The sequence below is a fragment of the Protopterus annectens genome, chromosome 15.part0 (assembly GCF_019279795.1).
Source record: "Protopterus annectens isolate FY-2018-M chromosome 15.part0, PAN1.0, whole genome shotgun sequence".
NCBI classification, from domain to species: Eukaryota; Metazoa; Chordata; order Ceratodontiformes; family Protopteridae; genus Protopterus; species Protopterus annectens.
Window position 1 is genome coordinate 74,309,140 of NC_056749.1, and position 25,621 is coordinate 74,334,760.

General features: G+C 37.9%; 1 protein-coding gene across 1 annotated transcript in view; it reads right to left on the bottom strand.

The window, feature by feature from the left end:
* Nucleotides 1–25,621, bottom strand: part of LOC122789789 (multidrug resistance-associated protein 5-like) — a 464,322-nt gene that overhangs the window by 191,272 nt on the left and 247,429 nt on the right. Inside the window, exon 14 of the mRNA XM_044057231.1 lies at nucleotides 6,308–6,433. Coding sequence (XP_043913166.1) covers nucleotides 6,308–6,433 — 126 coding nt within the window. The remainder of the gene's footprint in view (nucleotides 1–6,307; nucleotides 6,434–25,621) is intronic.

Sequence of the window (25,621 nt, forward strand, 5' to 3'; positions counted from 1 at the left end):
CACAACACAACCATAAATGACTATGCCGGGCATTAGTCATACTAGTGAAAAACTATCTGAAAGCATGCACACTAATAAACAGGTCCCTACATAGCTCACATTTTAGATTCGGCTTAAATAATAACAACTTAATTCAGAGACTCATGGTGCCATCGGACATTGCTCTGTTTTTCATCAGGGGCAAGGTTCCTGTCCCTACCCATCAACTCATCTAAAAGCTGTGCCACAGACAGCATTTTCCTGGTGTTCAAATGCTTTATTCTACTACTCCAGTCACCGGTTAGCACTTCGTATACTATTTTAACAGTAACACACACACACACACACACACACACACACACACACACACACACACACACACACACACACACACACACAATCTCTGGTGTTTCAAAGCTAGCTACTAGTAAGACAAGTATCAGTAAATGAAAACCCCAATCAGTACCATTCAAATATCAACACAAACATACTGTGGATCCAGTAAAAGAACTGCGCTTGTGTTTCAAATATAAATGCTTCCGGCTAAACTACTAGCTAGTATGAAGAACCAAATTACACACACACACCTTTTGTGTTTCAAAGTTAGCTACTAGTAAGACAAGTAAAAAGAAACCATTGTGTAAAATGTAATACTTGTGGCTAAACTACTAGTATGAAGAACCAAATTGCACTCAGTACCATTCAAACACTGTGGACTTGGTAAACGGTCGCGGAAGAAAGAACCGCTAAATAAAAACTGCCATTCAAATATCAAAACCACTCAGTACCATTCTGCTTGTGACTAAGCTACTTACTACAGAAGAACCAAATTGCTTGTGTTACAGTTTTACTTGTCCTTTACCTGGAGCATCTGGGAAATGCACGCATGGCTTGCACGCTATATTTTCCTGCTGCTGGCTGGCCAGAAAGAGCCTCTCCAATTCCGACAAGCTGGCAGGCTGTTCACGAAGCTGATGTCATCATGCACGCCTCTGCACGTGATGACGGCAGCCAAAAAAAAGCCGAAAAAAAATTAAAATAAAAGGCCGGGAAATTCGGAAATTAAGGGGTGCCACTCGGGAATTGTGGCACCCCATTATTTGGACCTCAAAATCGTTAAAAAACAAGAAATTCTGTTCGGTGGAGAGGTATGATGTGAATGCTTGAGCCACATGCATGTGTGTGTCTGTGTGTAAGTGTGCTGTATATATCTCTATCTGTTTGCTTTGTGATGTGATTAGTACAGTAGCTGCTAGCCGGATGGGACAGCTTTACATGAAAGTCAAGTACACACTAAGGTGTTTAAATGTATATTTATATTCATATGCTGCCTGCTAAAATCACTGCATTTGGTGTTACATAATATTAATATTTTTTGCATTTAGCTGCCTTCTGTATTACTTGTGTATATACATCATCGTACATTATTTTGCATTATTAGAGCAGTAAACTTCAGAAAGGGGTCATGAATAACCTTGGTGGAGCCAAATGCAGTTTGTTTCTTTGCAGATGATCACATTTGCTGAGTTTTTTTTGTGTTATTTAATATTAATGTAGAAGCAATCAATTAATTTTATTTTTATAAAAGAAAATTGTATTTTAGTTTTACACAAGTTCAAAGTTTGCTGTCAGTTCAAATTTTAATATAAATAAAACACTATTGTTCTGGTTATATTTTGTGTTTAATATTTTGTCTGTTCTTCAATTTGCATTTAAAGTATGGTATCCCATAATCTCATGGGAGGGGGCAGGGTTACGCAATTATGTATGCAAATTTTACATTGACCAGTGTGCAGATCTTTGCCCAGTTATGCCTACTTTTCATGGGCCTTTCCAGATTTTTGATAATTCCAGGTTGAGAGGTATGACCATGGCTCTTAAATAACTTTGGTCATTCATTTTAATCTCACTTAAATTCTTTGGATAGCTAATAAACAGTTGAAATTTAAATTTTCTGTTCTGAGTTACCTCATCCCTTACTTTATCTGGGAGATAATACATGAAACCTGATCCAAAAACATTTATTTAAGACTATCCATTTCATTAATAAAAATATCATTGTCAGAGTCAAGACTGGATACCAGAATCACGTGGCCTTTTCTTCTCCTTCTGCCATCAAGGGTGCAACAAACTACTGTAATATATATTCTTCCAAGTAGATCCTGAATTGTTTCTATTCTTTGTTAATATAACATCCAAATAACTGGGAGAAGATAACTGTTAGTTCCTTATCTGGAGCCAGGATCTACCAAATCATGCATACACTCAAGTCATTACACCACAGGTACCAGTATGATTCCATCATAGTCCATGTAGGTGTAAATGACCTGAGATGTACCTTTCTGGTGTGCATGAAGAGAGACATTATGGAGCTTTCAGACGATGTGTCTCAGGCTGGCATGATCCTGGCACTGAGCAGCATATTACCATCACCAAGGATGATGCTACAACATGAGCAAAAAATGACTGATTTCAACTGGTTGCCTTTCTGGTGTCATTCTAAGGGGATCCAATATTTATCAGCTTGAGAAGACATGGTCAACAGACCATGGTGCATTGCCAAGGATCATATGCACCTTACTCCTCTAGGCTTTCTGTCCATCCCAATGTGCCAAATTGACAAACTACCGACATACCAAAATCAACTCAGCAGAACCTCAAGGTGTTACTGCTGAAGGCCAGGAGCCTAAATAAAATAAAACTACATTCCTCCAAGCCCTCATCACACTCAAGAATATGGAGGGCTGTTTGCATTTACTAAGCACTGCCTGTGCAAAGATATGCAGTTACCGAGACATGGTTTAAAGCAGGACAGAGTACCACAGCAGTGCAAGGTTTCAGTGCCCTCCACACTTTTAGACCAGTAACTGCACACATAAGGGCTAAAGGTGAAGGTGTGTCAATATACATCAAACATAAGCATACCTTTAGGGTGGTCAAACATTATGACATGCTGGGGCTTCTCCACATGCAAGTCACCATAGACAAAACCCCATACCATATCTGAGCTGACTATAGGCCACCTTCCATGTCCCAAGAAGCTCACAATGCATACCTGGATCAACTGGAGACACTCACCATCCAACCTAACAACCTACTTATGGGAGACTCGAATTACCCCTCTATAAATTGGGAATTCTACATGGCCTCAAATCTACACGCACAGAGATTCCAGGACTTAGTAAATGCAAGCAACCTTGACCAAACAGTAAATCCGCCCCCAAGAGGTTGCAACATACTTGACCTTATACTCACAAATCTGGGTGAACACTGCACCCCCCCAATGTCTTGTCCTCCCTGGTATGGCCCAGCCATTATGCTGTCTCCTTCAAAATCCAAACCAACTCCATAACCTCATTAAAATCAGTAAGACTTTAGGAACTATTCCAAGGCAAATTACCTGTTATTAAGTGGTTTGTCAAATATTTAGTGTCCCTCCAACCCAGAGAACACACCAGCCTATGCCAAATTACTCTCAGAAACTCTGTACAACCACGTCAATGGCTGCATAGAAGCTGCTGTACATACCAGAAGGAAGCCCATAACTAGCCATAGAAACAAACCACCCTGGTGGCATCCCAAATTAAACATGATATACATCAAAAAGAAAAAAAATATGGCAAAAATCAGGAACGGTAATGCCCATAAGGACAAAAACTCTTCAAAGTAAATAGGTAACAAAGAGAGTTAATTAGGTCAAGCAAAGCCAGCTTTAAGTTTAAGATATCCTCCCAGGGAAAAGAAGGCCTTCTACAGCTATGTCAGAAACCTCAAGGGCAGCACACAACAATGTGCAGAACTTCTGGTTAATGGCACCATATTCACTGAGCCTGCCAATACAGCGAACCTATTAGTGGACAAATTCAGTTCCAACTTTACCCCTCCCTAAGCCCCAACCTTCCCCAAATAATACCCTTAAGCATAACCCCTCCCATTATAACTACAGAACACATACTGGCTGCACTCACTAAAAAACAAGGCCTCAGTGGGCTCTGATAACATCCCAGAATGCCTTCTGAATGTTCTAAAATATGACTTATCAGGGCCTCTGGTATCATTATTAACTATAGTCTTAAAACACACTTTGTGCCATATGAATGGAGGACTGTGATGGTCATCCCCTTTCATAAGGGAGGAACTTCAACAGATCCTGGAAACTACGGGCCCATTAGTCTTATTAGCAATGCCATGGAAAGAATTATTATGGAAATTATCAACAAGGATGTAGGAGACCTCCAGACACTGGATCCATCCCAGTTTGGCATTGTCAAATGCATGTCATGCTTAATGAATCTGGTGGACTTCTTTGAAAGGTTACTAAGGCAATGGATGAGGGGAAAACTTAGCATACTGCCTATCGAGATCTGGCTAAGGCATTTCATGCAATATCCCACTCTGGCATTGTCAACAAACTTACAGAACTAGGTATAAACCCTTTTATAACATGATGAAACGCTAGGTGGCTCACTGATAGGATCCAGGAGGTTAGAATTAGTGAGGCCACTTTCACAAAGAGTTCAGTCACCAGTGGAGTCCCCAGGACTTTGTGTTAGGCCCACACCTCTTTGGCATCTACTTCTCAGATGTCAAAGCCAATGTCGAAGGCCTCTGGCTAACCAAGTTTGCAGATAACTGCAAACTGGGAGCAGTCCTTGAATCCCCCCAAGATGAGAGCACCCTTCAGAATGTCAAATACAGACAAATGCTTAGTGCCAAAGCCATGGCTTAAAACGAAATGCCAAGAAATGCATTATAGTACCTTTTGGGAAGTCTCCCACCACGGGTAACTGCATCAATAAAACACCTCTAAAAGTTGATTCACTAGTCAGGGATCTGGGAATACATGTAGATAGTAGTGCCTACAACCAACAGGCAGTAAGAACATCCTTCTGTGTTGCTCAAGTTATGATCAAAGTCATGGGATCTAGGTCCAGAGGGGTCATCATACCACTGTACTCGGCACTCATCAGGCTCATCCTACAGTGTAATGCCCCCTTCAGTAGGTACCTGACCAGACACATGCCGCAAATGGAACGTCCACAAAGGTTCCTTACAAAAAGAATTCAGGGAGTAAAACAATGCCCAATGCTGATTGCCTTAAAGCCCCATGTCTCTTTACTCAGTATCAAACAGAGAGGTGATCTTTGCCTGGCATACAAGGAATCCCTGGACCTTGTTTTGATGAATCTTTTGCACATCTGCAAAATAAATAGCATCAAAGCTACTAGATTAAAAGACTTAAATTTTGATTGCAACATAAAAAGGATATGTTGGAGAGACAGATGTGTTTTTCAGAGAATTCTCATGCTCTGGAACAGGTTTCCCAACCATGTGAAGCAGAGTTCCTCCCTAACCCTTTTTAAGTGCAACTTGGACCTATGGATGGGTAATCAGAAATTCACCCCTGGTCTTGCTTCAATGTCTCTGAGTGACAGAGACAATCAGTAAATCTCCACTTATAAATCAAATATAAATCAAATTTGTGGGTCACATTTGGGTTAAAGGCAAGACTTTTAGGAACCCTAGAGGTCGTTAGTCTAGTATACCCCATAAGCCTATAATGGAATCAGTGTGCCTTACACTCTTGAAACTTAAATAAGAAGGGGCATTGTTAATGTATTCCAAAAACTCATCTAGTTATAATGTGTCACCAGTCCATAATATAAATATAAAATACGTCATCCACAAAATACAAATATACAGAAATAAAATGCTTAAAATTAGATGTAAAAACACAGTTGCAAATACAAGGGCTGCTGCTGCCCCCATAACAATCCTTTTAACCTGTTTATAAAATTTGTTTTCAAAAAATAAAAATAAAAAATTATATAAAACCTGCTTCATACATCCACTGACAGTTCTGATCTTATCCTGGTGAAAATTACATTTCAACAAAGCTTAATTAAACCATTCCATACTTATTATGTGTGCATTTACTAGAAACTAATCTTTAATGCAAATAACTATAAAAATGGCCTTTTCTAGACATTCACATTCAGCTAAAATACTCAGGGAATGCAAAGAATCTTTTAATATTTTTATCACTAAAACATTTTTAACTTATAATTTACATATTTCACCAGTAATTTCGTTTTGGAACCCCCTGCTGCTGTAACAGTGCTGATTTGAAATATAGCATTAAAAGATCTACGGTAACTATGGAGAGTACACTTTACACTCGGAGTTATAGCATTTGGAACAGAGTGTAAACAGATTAATATATTTTTTTTGATGCCTGTCTTCAAGGTGCACTCATTTAAGTGTGCATGTGTGTGTGTTTGCACAGACGCACACATACACAAATCATTACAAAATCCAGTGCACTTACCGCTTCCTTCACACTTCTAAAAAGCATAGCATAGTCTTCATTAAGGTTCATGAGGTCGTTGTGTGTCCCATACTCCGCAACCAAACCATTTTTCATAAATATTACTTCATCACATTCAACAAGATGCTGTGGAATGAGAAATAACAATTTTTGGTAAGGAAATGCAGTATGTAAAAAGAGGAAAATTGCTTCAGCTGTAATTTACATACAGTAACGGATCAGACTCTCTCAATGAAAAGTGCAGTGCAAAAGACAATCATATTCTTATACTTTTTAAACCATTTTTCAAAATACTGTAATCAGGAATTAATGCTGTATTTTTGCAGGTCATTTCTGACATCCAACGGAAGACAAAGGATAAAGATGGGGCACTTAAAATGGAGTTTCTGCTGAGGCCTGACAAGTAAGGAACGTGCAATATTTTGTTTGAGAAGATTGTGACGAATTACATTGTGCTGTTTCACTCCAGCATAATATGTTCAGCAGCTGTAAGGTCAAGTATCATTTAAATGTACACAAATACAGCATCCTCTTTGCATAAGTCTAGAAATGCAGCCATATTAAAACAGGCCTTCAAAGTGTGCATACAGCTTCAGTGAAGGCACTTTCAATCAGTGAAAATAAGCTTCTGTCAAGAATACTGCTATGGGGGGGCGTGGCCAAGGATGAACACAGGATAGCAGCAGATTTCTTCAGCTCCACCAATTTCATTACACTGACAGGAATGAATTACTTAAAAAATAAATTTTTGAAGTAATTTTCTTTCTAAATATGTTTGTTTTATATAGTTCTTGAACTATATCTAAAACAGAAAGGAAATTTTAACAATATTCCTGTCAGAAATCACTTTGGAAATTTTCCTGTCAGTTTATCAGTCTGAAATGAGTTCCAGTAAGACAAATTCTCAAGACTCCAGCATCAAGAAAGAACTTCAGGCTCTGATAACTATAATCCAGCAACTTACTGCTAAGATGGATCAAATGGATACTAAAATAGATACCTTCATAGAAAAAAACACAAAACAAATAGACTTGTTACATATAGACCTGCAACAACAGAAGATCCAGATGACAGACATAGAAGAAGCCGTGAATGACATGGAAAATAGAATCCAAGAAGAGGAAATCAACATTGAGTTTCTGCTGAAACAAAATACACATTTACAAACAAAGCTTGATGACCTGGAAAATAGATCTAGGCGCAATAACATTAGGATTTTTGGACTGCCAGAAAATATTGAAGGTAACAATATTACTTCTTTTTTAACAACATGGCTCCCTAAAACTTTAGACTTATCAGAAGCATTCTCTTTTGGTATCAAAAGAGCACATAGATCTGTAGCTAATACTAACTCTAACAAAAACTATCCTAGATCAGTTATAGTTAGATTTCTATCATCTTTTGATAAAGAGATGGTTCTTAAATCTGCTTGGGCTAAAGCTCCTGTTAAGATTAATGAGACAACTGTGCGTTTTGACAATGACTATTCTTCCATGGTAATAGCTAAAAGGAAAGTTTTTCTGCCACTAATAAGGGAGCTTAAAAAAGCACAGTTTAAAACATACCTTCTGTTTCCTGCCAAGCTTAAAATCTTCCTTCCTGATGGTCCTAAAATTTTTGATGACTTAGACTCTGCTTTACTGTTTATCAAAAAAAAATAAGATTTTGGATAAAATAGAGGAAATGGAATGGGCTAGTCCTTCATTAAAGAGACTGGCAACTGAAACTTTGTGGAAGACTTCAGAGAAGAAGAAGAGACTAAAAAACAAATGATTTGTTCTATGATTTTTTTTCTTTCTCTCATCATTTTATTTCATTATTAATCTTTTTAAATATAGTTCCTGCATTTCCAGAAAGCCACAAATATTCTGAAAAAGATTTAATCAAAGTAATTCTCTGTGTGCAAAGAAATGTTTTGTTTCATAACCAGTCAAAATATCTGAAGAACTAATAACAAGCTATGATTCAATTTGTTTCTCTTTCTGAAAAAGAGAAGTAAGGTCAGTAATTTGATACATTTTTTTTTCTCTTTTTTTTTTTCTCCTTTTCTTCTTTTCTTTGTTTAAACAATGACATTCTATTTAGATTATGTAGTGGGTAAAGGGTGGGGGAGGGCAGGGAGAGAAGAGTAATGAAAATATGATTAATAGAATAATAACATATTTATTCCTTGTAAAAAGTTTATATGTTCTTCAAATGCTATTCCTAATTATACTTTCTTGATTATACTGCTTATGCTTGTTTGTAAATAATCTGTCATGCTTTAACTAATAATAATTAGAACTAAATAATAGTAAATAATATGTTTTATTTTTAACTCTATTAATATAAACAGTAAGTAATATTCCATTGTATATACTTCTTATAGCTTTCTCTTACATTTTTTTATTTCTGCCTTACACTCTTTTATTTTCTACTCTCTTTTTCTTTTCTTTATTAATATATAGAAATGCTTTTGATCATATAGACACAGTAAATAATAAGATTTGCATAAAAATTGAGTTGGGACAAAAATATTGAGTTTTATTACTTATTAATAACTTTGGGCTTAATTTCACTTACATAGAGGCTGTAATAACCTGTAAAATACATTGTGAAGGTTTTGTCATGTTTAGATGCATTTATACTGCTAAATGAATGTTTGTCACTAGTTTTTAATAAGTTTCCCACCAAAATGTTAAGGGAGACAATCTGGGATGTGGGCTGTCTCATGCACAGTGTCCATGAGCTACTTCAAAAGCTTTAACTCTCAGAATTCTCACAGAGAAGCTGAAAGCAGTCAGTATAACCTTTGACCTAGATATCACACTGACACATCACAGATTCAGGAAGAACACTCTACCAGGAAGTAGAACTGATGCAAATGCGACTATGTGAAGGAAAATGAACTTTTTAACATCTAAATGTGAGTTATTTTATATAATTACTTAAATATCTATGTTATAATTCATAAAATATGTCAGTTATAATGAGTTTAAATGATGCAGTTTCTTGTAGTAAGTAAATGTCTTATTTTAGAAGGCATAGAAAATGAAACATTTATTCAAGTGTTTTTGAAAATCTACTTAACAGCAGCATAATAATCTGTGTTAAAAACTTATGTTCCAAATATATACATTACTATAACTCATTTAATTCATCTGATTGACAAGCATAAATAATTTTATAACTCTATTCTGGAAGAAATTGTCATGTGATATATTTTAAAGCAGTAGTATAGCATGGTTGTAAAATCTGGTTACTAAAATGTGTTTGCTGTGCATTATTTTGTATGAAGCAGACAGATTTATTGTAGGGACAGCAAGTAGGATAGTGCTCAGCAAGGACACAACTCGGTGAGATCAGATATATGTATATATATGTGTGTGTGTGTGTGTGTGTGTGTGTGTGTGTGTGTGTGTGTGTGTGTATGTATGTGTGTGTGTGTGTGTGTGTGTGTGTGTGTGTGTGTGTGTGTGTGTGTGTATATATATATATATATATATGTGTGTGTGTGTGTATATATATATATATATATATATATATATATATATATATATATATGTGTGTGTGTGTGTGTGTGTGTGTATATATATATATATATATATATATATATATATATATATATATGTGTGTGTGTGTGTATGTGTGTGTGTGTGTATATATATATATATATATATATATGTGTGTGTGTGTGTGTGTGTGTGTGTGTATATATATATATATATATATATATATATATATGTGTGTGTGTGTGTGTGTGTGTGTGTGTGTGTGTGTGTATATATATATATATATATATATATATATATATATATATATGTGTGTGTGTGATGGCTTCTTTTTTTTTTTTTTTTACAATAATGCAAGTGTTTCTGAGAATCTGCATAACTATGCAGTATGATTTATAACAATTTCTATAAATACAATATTTTATTCTATTGACAATAATGAGTATGAGTAAAATGCTCATATACAAGCAATTCAAGGTTTTTTTGGAAGCTGTTGACTGCATTTACATGACAGAAAATAGATGCATCTTAATATATGTAATGTCTGAATCATATTAGCCAAAGTTTTTGATTTAAATGAATGTTAGAACTTATTTTTCTCTCCTCTTGATTTCTAACATCAAGATTATTTGAATGCTATTTGAATACAAGTGTTTTATATTACATAGATGTATATAGTAGTATGAACAGTCTTTAAAAAAGTTTATTTTAGTTTATATGATGCTGTTTTACCAAATGTGTAGTCTTGTCTTGCTAGATAATTGAATTGAAAACTGTTAACCTCAGTTAAATATAACTAGTATTAAATTGATAAGGTGGTAGCTGAGGTACTGCTGCTTAGGGTAGGGGTTAACTTGAGTGGTAAATACTACTCTAAGTTGGAGTTTATAACTCCAGGCTGGATGCAAGGTTTAATCCTTACATTATTTTCACTTGTTCATTGTTATATGTATATAGTTTTGACATCCACAATATATTTTGTACACTCATTGTCACTACAAACAAAATTGAATCCTATACAAAATCCCATAAGAGATTCAATAAATACAGCTATATTTAAAGGTACACCTAAAGGAGGAGATGTAACATTACTTATCTTGTTATTTGTTATTTTGATCATAAGATTCTTAAGTTTTAAAAATGCCAAATGACATCTTTAAAAGGAATTTCTTTAAACATTAATGGATTGAATAATCCATGTAAAAGGGCAAGCCTAATAAGATACATTAATTTACATAAGGTCAATTTAGTCTTCCTGCAAGAAACCCATCTCTTGAAAAAAGATATTGATAAACTAGCCACAAACAAATATACAGTATTGGTTAGTTCAGAACACACTCAGAAAAAAAGAGGAGTGGCTATTTTATGGAATAAAAGTATGTCCATTCCTAAAACCATTAAGTCTTATCAGGATGACAAAGGAATGTTTTGTATGGTTACAATACAAATTAACAGGAAGACTTACACTTTAATTAATGTATATTGGATACCTGGAATTGGTATTAATACAGTGAAACATCATCTTGATAAGATCATATCATTCTCTATAGGAGATATTATTTTAGCTGGTGACTTTAATTGTATACTACATGAAAGTGATACTACCACTATAGGAAAAGAAGAATTACATCTAATGCAAAACATTTAAATGATTTTGCTAATTCTTATCATTTGAATGATATTAATAATCAGATAGATTCAAAATCATTATCATACACCTTTTTTTCTAACAAATACAAAACTTATTCAAAAATAGATAGGGTCTTTATTTCTAACCAGATGGTAACAGATTTAATTAATTCCAAAATCATTTCATGTCCTATATCTGATCATAATTCAATTGTTTTTGAATTCATGATAAAAAATACTCATAATGTTCAGATCAAAAGGATACCAGCATACTTAACTCAACTAAAAGACTATAAAGAATATATACTTTCAGAAGTAAAACATTTTTAGACATAAATAATACTCCTGAAGTCACCATTGTCTATGTTTGGGATGCCTTAAAATCATATCTATATGGACAAAGTATCAGATGGTATAATAATAAAAGGAAATCTTGGGATAAGGAATTGTTAGATATTCAAAGTAAATTAGACTCTTATAAACATAATAATAAAGAAAATATTATGGACAAGAAAGTTATTGAAGAAATAAACAAACTAAATGAGAAATACAAAGAAATTTTAACTCATAAAGTTAAAATAACTTTAGAGAATACAAGTTTTTGTCTTATTCAATAAGCCCCAAATATTTACATAGACTTAAAAATAAAACAAAAAGGTTGAATAAACAAAACCATATCAAAGAAATCTTTTCTCTAAGGAAAAGAAGAATGTTTCTAGTATACCAGAAATACTAGATGAATTTAGAAATCACTTTCACAAAATTAACCATAATAACATTAACATGGAACCTAAAGATAAAATAAAGGAGTTTATAACCACAAACATGAATAAAAAGCTTAATAAACAACAGATTAAACTATTGGACAAAAGTATTTCATATACAGAGGTTATTACACAAATAAATAAGCTTAAATCAAACAAAGCACCGGGTAACGATGGTATTATACCAGAGATATATAAAATCCTCTCTAAAAGTACATATTCATTAATACATAAGGTTTTTATTTTGGCCCAAACTGAGTTAATAACCCCCCCATCTTGGCAATATACATTTATTTCGCCAATTTTAAAACCTAATAAAGATCCAACTAGATGTACTTCATATCGACCCATCTCATTACTTAATGTTGATTATAAAATGTTTATGAGTATTTTTGCTGATAGACTGAAGACAATCATCCCGGCATTATAGATATAGATCAGACAGGCTTCATTGTAAATAGAAATACTTTTGATAATATAAGAAGAACTTTAACATTAATTGATTTTGCAAATAGGAAAAAGAAAGATTTAACACTTATTAGTCTTGATATAAGTTCAGCATTTGATTCAGTAAGTTGGGACTATCTGTTTACCTTACTAAAGTGCACAAACTTCTCAGATGCATTTGTAAATCTAATTGAGCATTTATACAAAGGAACTTTGGCTTATATTAAGGTAGGAACATATGTTTCACAAAAATACCCATTTTAAAGGTACAAAACAAGGATGTCCACTTTCTCCACTATTATTCACTTTAGTAATGGAGCCTTGGGCTAATTTGATCAGAAACAGTACTGACATAGAGGGTTTTGAAATAGATGAAAATATAACATCCAAAATTCAACTTTTTGCAGATGATGTTCTAATTACATCAGCAGGATCTAATTCTTCTATGCAGTCTCTATTTGATAAAATGATGAATTTTAAAAGTATTTCTGGTTTAATATTCAATGAAGTAAAAACTAAAATACTACCTATATATACACGAAAAAATATTCTCATTAGTGATTTTACTAAATATGTACCCAATTCAGGTCAGATAACTTATTTAGGTATAATACTATCTAAAGATATTAAATCTATTATATATAATAATTATAATACCTGTTTTCTTAATATACAAAACCTTTATAATACCTGGAATAATATGTTGATTTACTATGGAGGAGAGACTTACAATTATTAAAATGATAATATTCCCCAAGATTGTATACTTAATACAATCAATAATACTTCCACCTACAAAAATAATTATCAAGAAACTGAATACACTAATGTTAAATTTCCTATGGGCACCTAATAGGCCTGGGATTGCATTAAAGAAACATACTAATAGCTGGTCTCAAGGGGGTATTTCTTTTCCAGACTTTAATTTATATACTATCTCCTCTATTGTAAAAGTTATTACTTTATTAATAGATCAGTCATATGTTGCAGAATGGAAAGATTATTGGGAGCTAATTAGTATGCACTTCATGAAAATCTCCTTAACACATAAAAATATGATAGTAAATAACTCCATGTTATGGTTACTAAAGGAATTTTGTACTTCACCTATTACACCTAAACATATGGTTTGTTACCCATTAAACATTATTATTAGCTATCATAACTTTATATTCATGCACCCTAAGTATAGGGAATGGAATTTTATTATATTCCCTATAATATATACTCAGGGTATGCTTTTGTCATCTACTTCTGAAGGAACTCATTTAGCTATAGATAATGATCTAAAGTACTGGTATCAGTTGATATCTGATAATAAAGTTAAAAATCTAGATTTCTTAAAACAAGAATTTGATCTAAGAGAAACTTGCTGGTTAGAGGTTCAGACCTTTAGACAACATCTCATTAATAAAATAGATCTAATGTCTATAACAGTTAAAGAATCTATTCCAACACTGATTGATTACTTGATATTAAATTTACAATATAAAGTTTCTGATAAAGGTAAACTTTCATACATACATAAAATTATCAGACAAGAAACTTTTTACAGTGTAGATACATACTGGAATTATTTCACTTCTATTAATGGGGACCCACCAAATCAACAAGATAAACAATATATATTGGAATCTGCCTATAGAACTACGTCTTCCATTGTCTGGAGACTTTATACATGGAAATTTTTACATAGATCTTTTATACACCTTTGATGATGAATAAAATAAATAATAAAGATAATCTATGTAAGAGATGTAATGTAGAAATTAATGCTGACTGGGCTCATATGTTTTATGACTGTATAAAATTGAAAGAATACTGGAAGTCAATTAATGAATTTTTGCAGGCTCTTTTACAGATAATTTCATTATTTCTAAATCTCTTATATTATTCAACACACCTGTACCTCAAAGTGTTAAAAGGTTAAGCTTCCCTTGTTATGGTCTATTCTAGCAGTGGCTAGGAAAATAATAACCAGAAATTGGATTTCAGATACACCTCCTTCGTTCAATGAATTTAAAAATGTTATGAATATAGTGTGCCATATGGAAATAAACACAATTAGGTCAAGAACAGCTAGAAAAACATCTTATTATATTGTATGGGATAATTTACAAAATTTGTTAAAAAAATCCTAATTTCAATAGCATGGTATTTTAGTTTAATTAATTGATCTGATTGTAGTGGATGTCTTTGTAAATACTTTAGTTGTTTTGTTGAATGTTATAATCATATCTATTTTTAATTACTTGTATAAAATTGTTATGATATTTCTCTTGTATGTTAAAACAATAAACCTGTTTTGAAAAAAAAAAGAATACTGCTATAGAGGAGAGAATGTGCAGCACTCTGAGGACAAACATATCTTAAAAACCTCGGGAACCAAGGCTAAGGAGGCGCGTAGAAACTTACAGGGTTTGGGTATTATTAGGAAATACTCCAGACACAGTCAGTTAAGTTAGTTTTGTTTGGACTGATATAAAGAAAGTCAGTGCAGTAGAGACACTCCAGTATGACTGCATAAGTCAGTTCAAATATCCAGTATTCTAGAATATTAATGATATTAGTCAGGAGGATAGTGCTGAAGCTACGGACATAATTATCAGAATATGTGTGCAGAAGCTACGGATACAATTTTCAGAATATGAGTTCAGAAGCTATGGACATGATTACCAGAATATGAGTGCAGAAGCTACGGGCACAATTATCAGAATATGAGTGCAGAAGCTACGGATACATTTATCAGAATATGAGTGCAGAAGCTATGGACATAATTATCAGAATATGAGTGCAGAGACCACGGACATAATTATCAGAATATGAGTGCAGAAGCTATGGACTACTTCAGGTTATCAGCACTGTTATTGGACACAGTATTCGGATATTGTTGACATCATGCAAAATAAAGCATGCTTAACCAAACTACAGAGTTTGCAGAATTTATTCTGAAGATGTGACCCATAAAGGGGAGACTGGCACCTGTTCAGCACAGTTCTGAGTAATTAACACATAAAGACATTTATTCCAGTATTCTACAAATCACATCCATTCTTTTACTTAAAATGTTCAACAGCTGATGAGTTCATGACATACTGCTAACAACAAATGAAGGAGCTTCATCTTGCTGTGGAGACAGACAGGGATAAAGTCCAGACTGTGACTCTGGCAGCCCAAGTTTGATAGTGTCTCGGGTGCTAAGGTAAGGACGGTCAAGCCCATCCTGAGAGGGAGTGGAGGAAGGGCTGGAGCGGGATACGTACAACCACAATCTTTCATTGGAAGGATCATGTTATTGTACACGTTCATGGTGCAGGCTTCCAGCTCATAAAGTACCACCTAGTGGTAACCTTCATCAGGTAGTGCATGGGACCCGGCAGTGGTAGTGTATACGACCCACCCAGTGGCAGTGTATGGGACCCACCTAGTGGTAATGTATGGGACCCACCTAGTGGTAGCCTTCATTATGTAGTATATGAGACCCACCTAGTGGTAGCCTTCATTGGGTAGTGCATGGGACACACCCAGTGGTAGTGTATGGGACCCATCTAGGGGTAGCCTTCATTAGGTATTGCATGGAACCCACCCAGTGGTAATGTATGGGACCCACCTACTGGTAGCCTTCATTGGGTAGTGCAAGGGACCCACCCAGTGGTAGTGTATGGGACCCACCAGTGGTAGTGTATGGGACCCACCTAGTGGTAGCCTTCATTGGGTAGTGCATGGGACACACCCAGTGGTAGTGTATGGGACCCACCTAGTGGTAGCCTTCATTGGGTAGTGTATGGGACCCACTCAGTGGTAGTGTATGGGACCCACCTAGTGGTAGCCTTCATTGGGTAGTGCATGGGACCCAACAGTGGTAGTGTAAAGGACTCACCCAGTGGTAGTGTATGGGACTCACCTAGTGGTATTGTATGGGACCCACCTATTGGTAGCCTTCATTGGGTAGTGTATGGGACCCACTCAGTGGTAGTGTATGGGACCCACCTACTGTTAGCCTTCATTGGGTAGTGCATGGGACCCACCCAGTGGTAGTGTATGGGACTCAGCTAGTAGTAGTGTATGGGACCCGCCTAGTGGTAGCCTTCATTGGGTAGTGCATGGAACCCACATAGTGGTAGTGTATGGGACCCACCTACTGGTAGCCTTCATTGGGTAGTGCATGAGACTTAATCAGTGGTAGTGTATGGGACCCACCTAGTGGAAGCCTTCATTGGGTAGTGCATGGGACCCACCCAAGTGGTAGCATATGGGACCCACCTAGTGGTAGCCTTCATTGTGTAGTGTATGTGACCCACCCAGTTTTAGTGCATGGGACCCAACTAGTGGTAGCCTTCATTGGGTAGTGTATGGGATCCTGCAGTGGTAGTGTACAGGACCCACCCAGTGGTAGTGTATGGGACCTATCTAGTGGTAGTGTATGGGACCCACCTAGTGGTAGCCTTCATTGAGTAGTGTATGGGACCCACCCAGTGGTAGTGTATGGGGCCCACCTACTGGTAGCCATCATTGGGTAGTGCATGAGACCCACCCAGTAATAGTGTATGGGACCCACCTAGTGGTAGTGTATGGGACCCACCTAGTGGTAGTGTATGGGACCCACCTACTGGTAGCCTTCATTGGGTAGTGTATGGGACCCACCTAGTGGTAGTGTATGGGACCCACCTAGTAGTAGCCTTCATTACATAGTGTATGGGACCCACCCAGTGGTAGTGTATGGGACCCACCTAGTGGTAGTATATGGGACCCACCTAGTGATAGCCTTCATTGGGTAGTGTATGGGGCCCACCTAGTGGTAGTGTATGGGACCCACCTAGTAGTAGCCTTCATTACATAGTATATGGGACCCAACCAGTGGTAGTGTATGGAACCCACCTAGTGATAGTCTTCATTGGGTAGTGTATGGAACCCACCTAGTGGTAGACTTCATTAGGTAGTGTATGGGACCATGTACTCACAGACTCACAGGGGTAGCAGAATGGGCCCCCACTGTGACGTAGGTAGCTCTTACCCCCACTCAGCAGGGTGGCATTAGGACACAGAAATGCTCTCACTGCCAAGATGCTAGTGAGGACACAAGCAACCCTTGTTGCTGGGGTAATTGCCTAGTATGGCAAAGTGAATGGGCAGAGTCCCATTGGGCGAGGCATAATGGCCAGCAGGCATGGGGGTACAAAGCACTTATGAAAAAAAAGTGAATGTACTTCATGACGCAGTCCGAATAATATAAATATACCTTTTTATGTTTAAAAACAGGCTCCTCTGTAATGTCACATGTGATGCACCTGTTTTCAGAAAAGCACTCCTTTAACCCCAGCACACATTTTTGTTTTACCAGACACCACTGGTTTCCGGAATAGGCATAGCAGCATCCAGTCTTCTTTACACTCATCACAGCTTCATCACAGACTTCCATACATGTAACAGATTCATGCCATGTAGAAAGGGTTATGCTCTTTTGCATGTGAATCTTGACACTGTTGTTGGGCTCCTGTATGGCCTCACCTAATAAATGACTAGAAAAAGTGACTGCCTTGATCTCCACTGGTAATTCTTACTGCAGAAACTCAACCCTAAACCCTTCAGCCAAGGTCAGCCAAATGGTCTTCAGTCAAACTTGAATCCAGCCAGCTGATCCTGTAATATGAAGGCTATCAGTTGAACCCAGATCACTTGTAGCCATGACAGATACTCTTCCTCATGCCATCTGTCACACTGGAAGATGGCCTCTGCAATGTCCTCTGTGGCACTAACAGATGTCATGCCCAATGTACTCTGTGGCACTAACAGATGCAGTGCCCTATGCCATCTGTGACGCTGGGAGATGCTCTTTTCCATGCCACATGTGACACTGGCAGATGTTCTGTCTCTGTGGCATTATGTGCTATATGCCATCTATAATAGTGGCTGCTACTCAGCCACACCATCTGTGCCACTGACAGGTGCTTTCCCCCTATGCCATCAGTTGCACTGAGAGATGTTCTGCCCATTTACCATTGCTGTCACTAAAAGATGTTATGCCCTTCTGCCACCTGTGACACTCCCAGATGGTTTTATCCATTTCCTATGTGGCACTGAGAGATATTCTGCCCCTATGCTATCTCTGAATAGACAGATGCTCTACCCCTTTGCAGTCTATGGCAGTAACAAATGTTCTGCCCCACTCCCATCTGTGGCACTGACAGATGCATGGCTTTTATGCTCTGGACATATGCCACTGATGGAAGTGATGGAGGATCACTCCCATACCACCTGTGACACTGATGCTCTGTCACATGCTATCTTTAGAGCTGACATATGCTCTGTCCCTATGACATCTGTGGCAAAGACAGATGCCCTGTTCCATGCTAAATTTGGCACCAGCAGATGCTCTGCCATTATATCATCTGTCACATAAAGAGAGACTCTTGTCATTATGCCATATATCCAACAGTCATTGCCAGATGCTGTATTCCTATGTCATCTGTGACAATGACAGATGCTCTGACCCATTATGCCTTTGGCATTGACCAATACTCTGTTCCATGCCATCTATACCACTGGGACATGCTCTGTATTATGCTACCCATAACACTGGTAGATTCTCTGCCCTATGCCATATGTGGCACTTACAGATGCACTACTCCATAACATCTGCAGAACTGACAGATACTCTGCCTCTGTGTCAACCACTACACTGAAAGATGATCTGTCTTTATACCATTTCTAGCAAAGACACATATGCTGTTCCAGCTCTGCCAGTGCCATCAAATGTTGCTGTGCTCCATGCCATCTGTGGCACTAACAGATGCTCTGTTGCATGCCATCTTTGGCAGTGACAGATACTCTGCATCATGCCATCTGTGGCACTGACCGATGCTCTGCCCCATGCCATCTTCAGCACTGACAGAAGCTCTGCCCCATGCTATCTGTGGCACTGACAGATGCTCAGCCCTATGTTATGTGACACTGACAGATGTTCTGCTCCATGCCATCTGTGCACTGCCACATGCTCTCCCACAAGCTAACTATGACACTGAAAAATGCTCTTCCCCATGCCATCTGTGGCACTGACAGATATTAGCACAGTAAGGATCGAGATTAAATGGGATGGGTTATTTACATGTGTCTAAGGGGTATGGGGAGCTTAGATTGGATCTTGACAAGGGCAAGTTTTGGAATTAAGTAAAAGACATTTGAGTTCATTTTTAAAGTGTGAAGGGTGGGTGATGGAATGTATGTTTAGGGGAAGTTTGTTCCAAGCATGGGCAACAGAGTATATAGACATTTTCTTGGGTTAGGAGGTGTCTAGTAGTTGCTGATTAGAGGTACGGTGGGTCCGAAGTGGAGAATAAATAAAGATAAAGGAAGTGAGGGCTGGGCAGGATAGGGGTTTGTAAAGAATGGAGTGTAGCATTTGAAATTGTGATAGCAGCAGTTGTAGGGGTAGTTCAAGCCATTGAAAAGAGTTTAGGGCAAGGTGGTGATGTGTATTGTATGGGAAGTTAGTGATAAATCTAGCTATCTTATGGTAAGTTTGTTGCAGTTTGTTCAAGGTTGTGGCCTGAATGTTAGTAAGAACATATAGTAGGGAGGGGAGAAGGAGTACCTGTGCAAGGGAGAGTCGAGCATTAGGGGTAAGAAATCTTTTGTTACGATACAGTAAACCTAGTCTCTGGTGTGTCCTTTTTATACAATGGAGTATGTGAAGGTTGAATTTGAGTTCATCATCAATGATAATGCCCAGGAGTTTTGTGTGGGTTTCAGGATGGATTATTGTATTGTTAGAGGATGTAATAAAACGGGGGAGAAAGAGCAAGAGTTTGGTCTTCTTAGGGTTAAGGATGAGAAGATTATCAGACAACCACTATTTGGTGGATAGAAAGGTGTTTTGGGTTAGTGTACGGAGTTCAGGGATATTGTTAGAAATAGAGATAAGAGTTGATTTGTCAGTGTACTGGATGAGGAAGGAGTGTCTACAAGATGTATAGAAATCATTGGAGAAGATATTAAATAGGAGGGGAGCCAAGATGGAACCTTGTGGTACACCAGTTGGGACAGGAATGAAAGAAGAGAAGGATAAGAGACATTTAACAGATTGCTGTCTACCAGATAGGTAACTAGAGAACCAGGCAAGGGAGGCAGAGGATAGGTTTAGATTAGCCAGTTTAGATAGCAGTAGGGGGTGGGAGACTGTATCAAAAGCTTCAGGAAGAGACAGGATATGAGTTTATTCTTATCTTGGGCCTTAGAAATGGTATGAGTGAAAGATAGGAGGGCAGTAGTTGTGCTGTGGTTAGGATGGAAGCCGTGCTGAGTGGGAGTGAGAAGGTTATGCTGAAGGAGGTAGTTAAGAAGCTGCGAGTGAATGCATTCTTCAAGAATCGTAGAGAGGGGGAATAGGATGGTGATGGGTCAGTAGTTAGATGGGTCAGTAGTGTTTCCTCCTTTATGCAGAGGAATAGTAAAGAAAGAGTTCCAAAGGTAGGAACTGTGGCTTCTTGAATAGATCTATTGATTAGAATAGATACAGGATAGGAGGAAGGTAGGAGGTAGATTGTCGGTGGAAGCAGAGCAGGGTTTGAGCTGAGACTGTTGTTATACGGTTACATTTTTTTATCTGACCTGCCCAAGTAACTGTTAGATAAACAATTAATCCAGCTGTACTAACTGAGACTGCATCTATTTCAGGTGGGACACTCCAAACCCCCCACCCCAAAAAAAAGAACAACAACCAGTGCAACAGAACCTGTAGTCCAGCACCATAACAGCAATAGAGTTGTGACCTACCCTTACTTCTTCTGCTGACCTCCTCAGGAAACAACACAAGTCAAGTGTACATAGTAAGAACACAGAATTTTCTGTTCGAAATAAACCCAGAAGGAAATCTGCATCCAACCACAGCAATCAAATCATTCCCATTTCCTCTGCCTTCACATACGTATCATCTCACTGCAGGTTAGCTGATTAGCATTTATCCATCCAGCCTACAATATGCCAGATTCTGGTCCACTCAGCTCAACCCTAGTCCCCAACAGAGGACTTAGAATTTTGCTTCAGTGCTAGAAAGTCTAACAGACTTACCCTCTGACTAGATAGGCCAAATTTAGAAGCAACAAACTCGTCTTCCATTATTTTTTTTCCTAACATTGATGTTGCTATCTAGTTTTAATAGCAAGTCTATGTATCTGGTTAAGGACCAAGAGCAACAGACTCCTAAGGATTACAAGAAATGGTTTTGAAGAAATGTTAACAGGAGACACGGCAATGAAGGTACAGAAAGCTTCATGAGACAAAAGCTGAAAAACCTATGTCCGCAGACTTAGAAAATGACTGCCATATTGTTATTGTTGTTTAGTTATGTAGTTCTTTATAATCACTCTTTGTGATCTCAAAGACTTTATCACACCGAGCCTATCTTTCAGTAACAGTTTCTTTACTTCAGTAATGCTGTCATTCTTAGCCTCTGTTCTTTCTTCTTTTGAATTTGATCTTTCCCAGTTTCAGACTCTTCTCTAGTGGGACATCTCTGAATTTGAGTTCCTAATGGAGAGATGATAAAATCAGCAAGCAAAAGAGTAGTTTTACTGGAACTGAATTCATCCTCAAGTCTTAGTGTGTACCTTCGTGAGGTGGACCCTGTTTTTACAAAATCTCACCCAGCCAACACTGATATATAGACTGTATTTTATATAGCATATATCACGGATGGAAGTTTGTTAAAAAATAAAAAAGGCAGCTGGATGAACATGTCCCAGGAGAAAAAAAGTGTCCAATTCTGGTATGTGCACTGGTGCCAGGACTGTTAAAGATGGCAGTGTACAATCCTCAAGACATGGAAACTTTCCTACAATGGAGTTAGGCCAAGCTCAGGGAGGGGATCCCCCTACTCTCTGTGAAAAAAAGTAGTAGTCCACAAAAACTGACCAATCAAAAAGGCCATAAAGATGACAGAGTGGACTGTTGAGGAGAAGAAAGAAATTATGTATTGTTACTATTATGCAAGAAGCCCCAAATTTCCAGATAGAAGATATTCGAAAAGATTAAGAGAGAAATTAGAGCAAAGAAAAATAACTGCACAAGAAAACTGTCAAAAGCTTAAAATGCAAATTTGTGTTCAGTAATACAACAGATCCATGAAAGGCATTATACAGACCAAGAAAAGTACAGTTGTGTACCTACTATAAATGTAGATGTTCAAGTGTATTCATTGTTGCAGTCATTACAATTGGGTTATCCTGCTGGCAGGCTACCCGCAGTCGGCCCGAGTTCCAAAGTCTAGGTCCGGCGTTGGTTGCTGTCGCCTCCTCCCTGACATCAGTGCGCCAGGGGTATAAAAGATGCAGCCAACGCCATTTTCTTCAGTTTTTCTTGCCCCAGATGTCAGGTGCCCCTAAAATGGTAGGCTCACTAATGCCAAAAAGCATGCATAACCAAAAAACTTTTCCTTCATCTACAAGCAAATACACCACATAGGTTGTATAGAATAGAGAAGTGCAGATAAGTCCCAGGAAGGAAAAGGGGGATGGAGGGAGGGTAATCTGGACTGCAACAATGAATACACTCGAACATCTACATTTATGGTAGGTACACAACTGTACTATGTTCATCATGTTTTACTGTTGCAGTCATTACAATTGGGTTGAATCCCAAAGCTATGGTACAGAGGCTGGTGCTAAATAGGATTAGGAGAGGCTATCAGGCCCTGCAGAACTGCAGTGGCAAAGCCTGCCCTGGATTTAGAATAGAGAGGTAAATGATAGTGCTTTGTAAAAGTATGCACTGAACTCCAAGTTGCAGCCTCTAAGATGTCTTTGGTTGGTACTCCTCCGAGAAAGGCTGCTGAAGTGGCTGCTGCTCTGGTGGAATGTGGCCTAATGCCCTTGGGTACTGATTTGCCATGCTGTGAATAGCAGAAACGAATGCAGTGGCCTATCCACTTTGAAATAGTCTGCTTTGAGATAGGCTTTCCTTGTGATCATGCAATATAAGCTACTAGAAGTTGTTCAGTCTTTCTGAAAGCTTTGGTTCTGTCCAAGTAGAAGTGTAGCTGTCTGTGAATGTCCAAAGAATGCAAGTCTCTCACCCTTATTCTGTGGGTTTGGGTAAAAAGTTGGCAAGTGAATTGTTTGGTTAAGGGCCACACTGGTCACTGCCTTAGGCATAAATGTAAGGTTTGTCCTCAGAGAAACCTTGTCAGGATAGAAAATGATAAAAGATTTCACAGCCATGAGTGCCTGTAACTCTGAGACTCGTCTAGGTTATTGCTAGGAGCAGAGCTGTCTTCCACGATAAGAATTTTATATCAGCTGCAGAGGCTGGCTCAAAGGGAGGCAGTGTAAGTTTTTCCAGGACATAGTTGAGGTCCCATGTAGGTACTGGTGCTCTCCTTGGGGGTCTTATGTTTTTGGCCACTCTGAAGTACTGCCTTAGTAATGGATGGGAAAAAATAGGTGATTCTGTATTGTAATGAGCTGAAATGGCAGAGGCATGAATTTTAATGGATGAGAAGGAAAGGCCTTTATCCAGCATCTCAGTTAAGTATTGCAAAATCTGAGGAATATTTGGAACAATCATGTCAATACCTTGTGCCTGGTTCCAAGCACAGAATCTCTTCCATTTTTCTGCATAGGATTTTCTGGTGCTAGGCCTCCTGGCCTCCAAAATAACATCCATAACTGCTTTAGAAACAGGTGTGTCTTGAATGGCTACATTATCTGCCATGCTGCCAGGTTTAGGGTCCTGAGTTGGCTGTGCAGTATCTGACTGTCTTGTTGAGTCAATAAGTGAGGAATCTGAGGTAGCATCCAAGCTGGGCATTGGGACAAGCTCTTTAGGACTGGGTACCAGTGCTGGCGGAGCCAGTCTGGGGCAATCAGAATAATTTTTGGCTTCTCTTCTCTGACCTTGAGGAATACCTTGGGGAGGAGAGGCAGAGGAGGAAAGGCATATACTGTTAGGTTCTTCCAGCTGAAAGATAGAGCATCCACTTTCCATGCTTGCTTGTGATAAGTCCTTGTGCAGAATCTTTGTAGTTGGCAATTGTGAGGAGAGGCAAATAGGTCTATGTCCGGGCATCCCCAGTTCGTTATCATGCTGAAGACTTGTAGATCCAATTTCTGCTCATGGGGATCCATTAGGTTTCTGCTTAATTTGTCTGCCAGAGTCTTTATCCTTCCTGGCAGGAATTGTGCTTGCAGATGTAATTGGTAAGTCAATGCTGTGTCCCACAAGTTCATGGCTAATCTGCAGAGGGGGTAGGAATGTGTGCCCCCTTGCTTGTTTATGTACCACATGACTGTGATATTGTCCATCTTTATAAGTAGCTGTCCTGGATGAAGTAGATCCTTGAAGGCTGTCAGAGCATTTTGAACTTTTTGATTGATATGTAGATGCATTTGATTTGCGGACCATGTGCCCTGAATACATCTTCCTGCCATATGGGCCCCCCAGGCATAATCTGATGCATCTGTTGTCAATGTCTGCCTGGCTGTGGGTAAGGTGAATGGATGTCTCGTGTTGTGGTGACAGGCTTTTGCCCACCATCAAAACTCCTGTTGCAGGCAGGGAATGAGAGTAATTATTGTTTCCAGGCTGTGGCAATGTTGAGTCCAAACACTTTTTAGATACCATTGAAGTTTCCTCATATGCAGTCTTGCATATGGAATTAGCAGAATACAGGATGCCATGAAGCCCAATGCCTGCAGAATTTTTCTTGCAGATAACTGGGTCTTTGTTGCCAACATTTTGAAATAAGTAGTCAGTTGTCTGTGTTTGTCTGGCATGAGATAAGCCATCTGGGCAGTTGTTTTTAAGCTTGCACCCAGGAATATTATCTCTTGAGAGGGTATGAGTTTTGATTTCTTTTCGTTTACTGTGTACCCTAGGCCTGCTAGTAATGTTTTTACAAACGCCAGATGCTGTAGTAGAATGTCCTTGTCTCTGCTTGAATAAGGCAGTCGTCCAAGTAAAGATATATTTGAATTCCTTTTTGTCTGCAA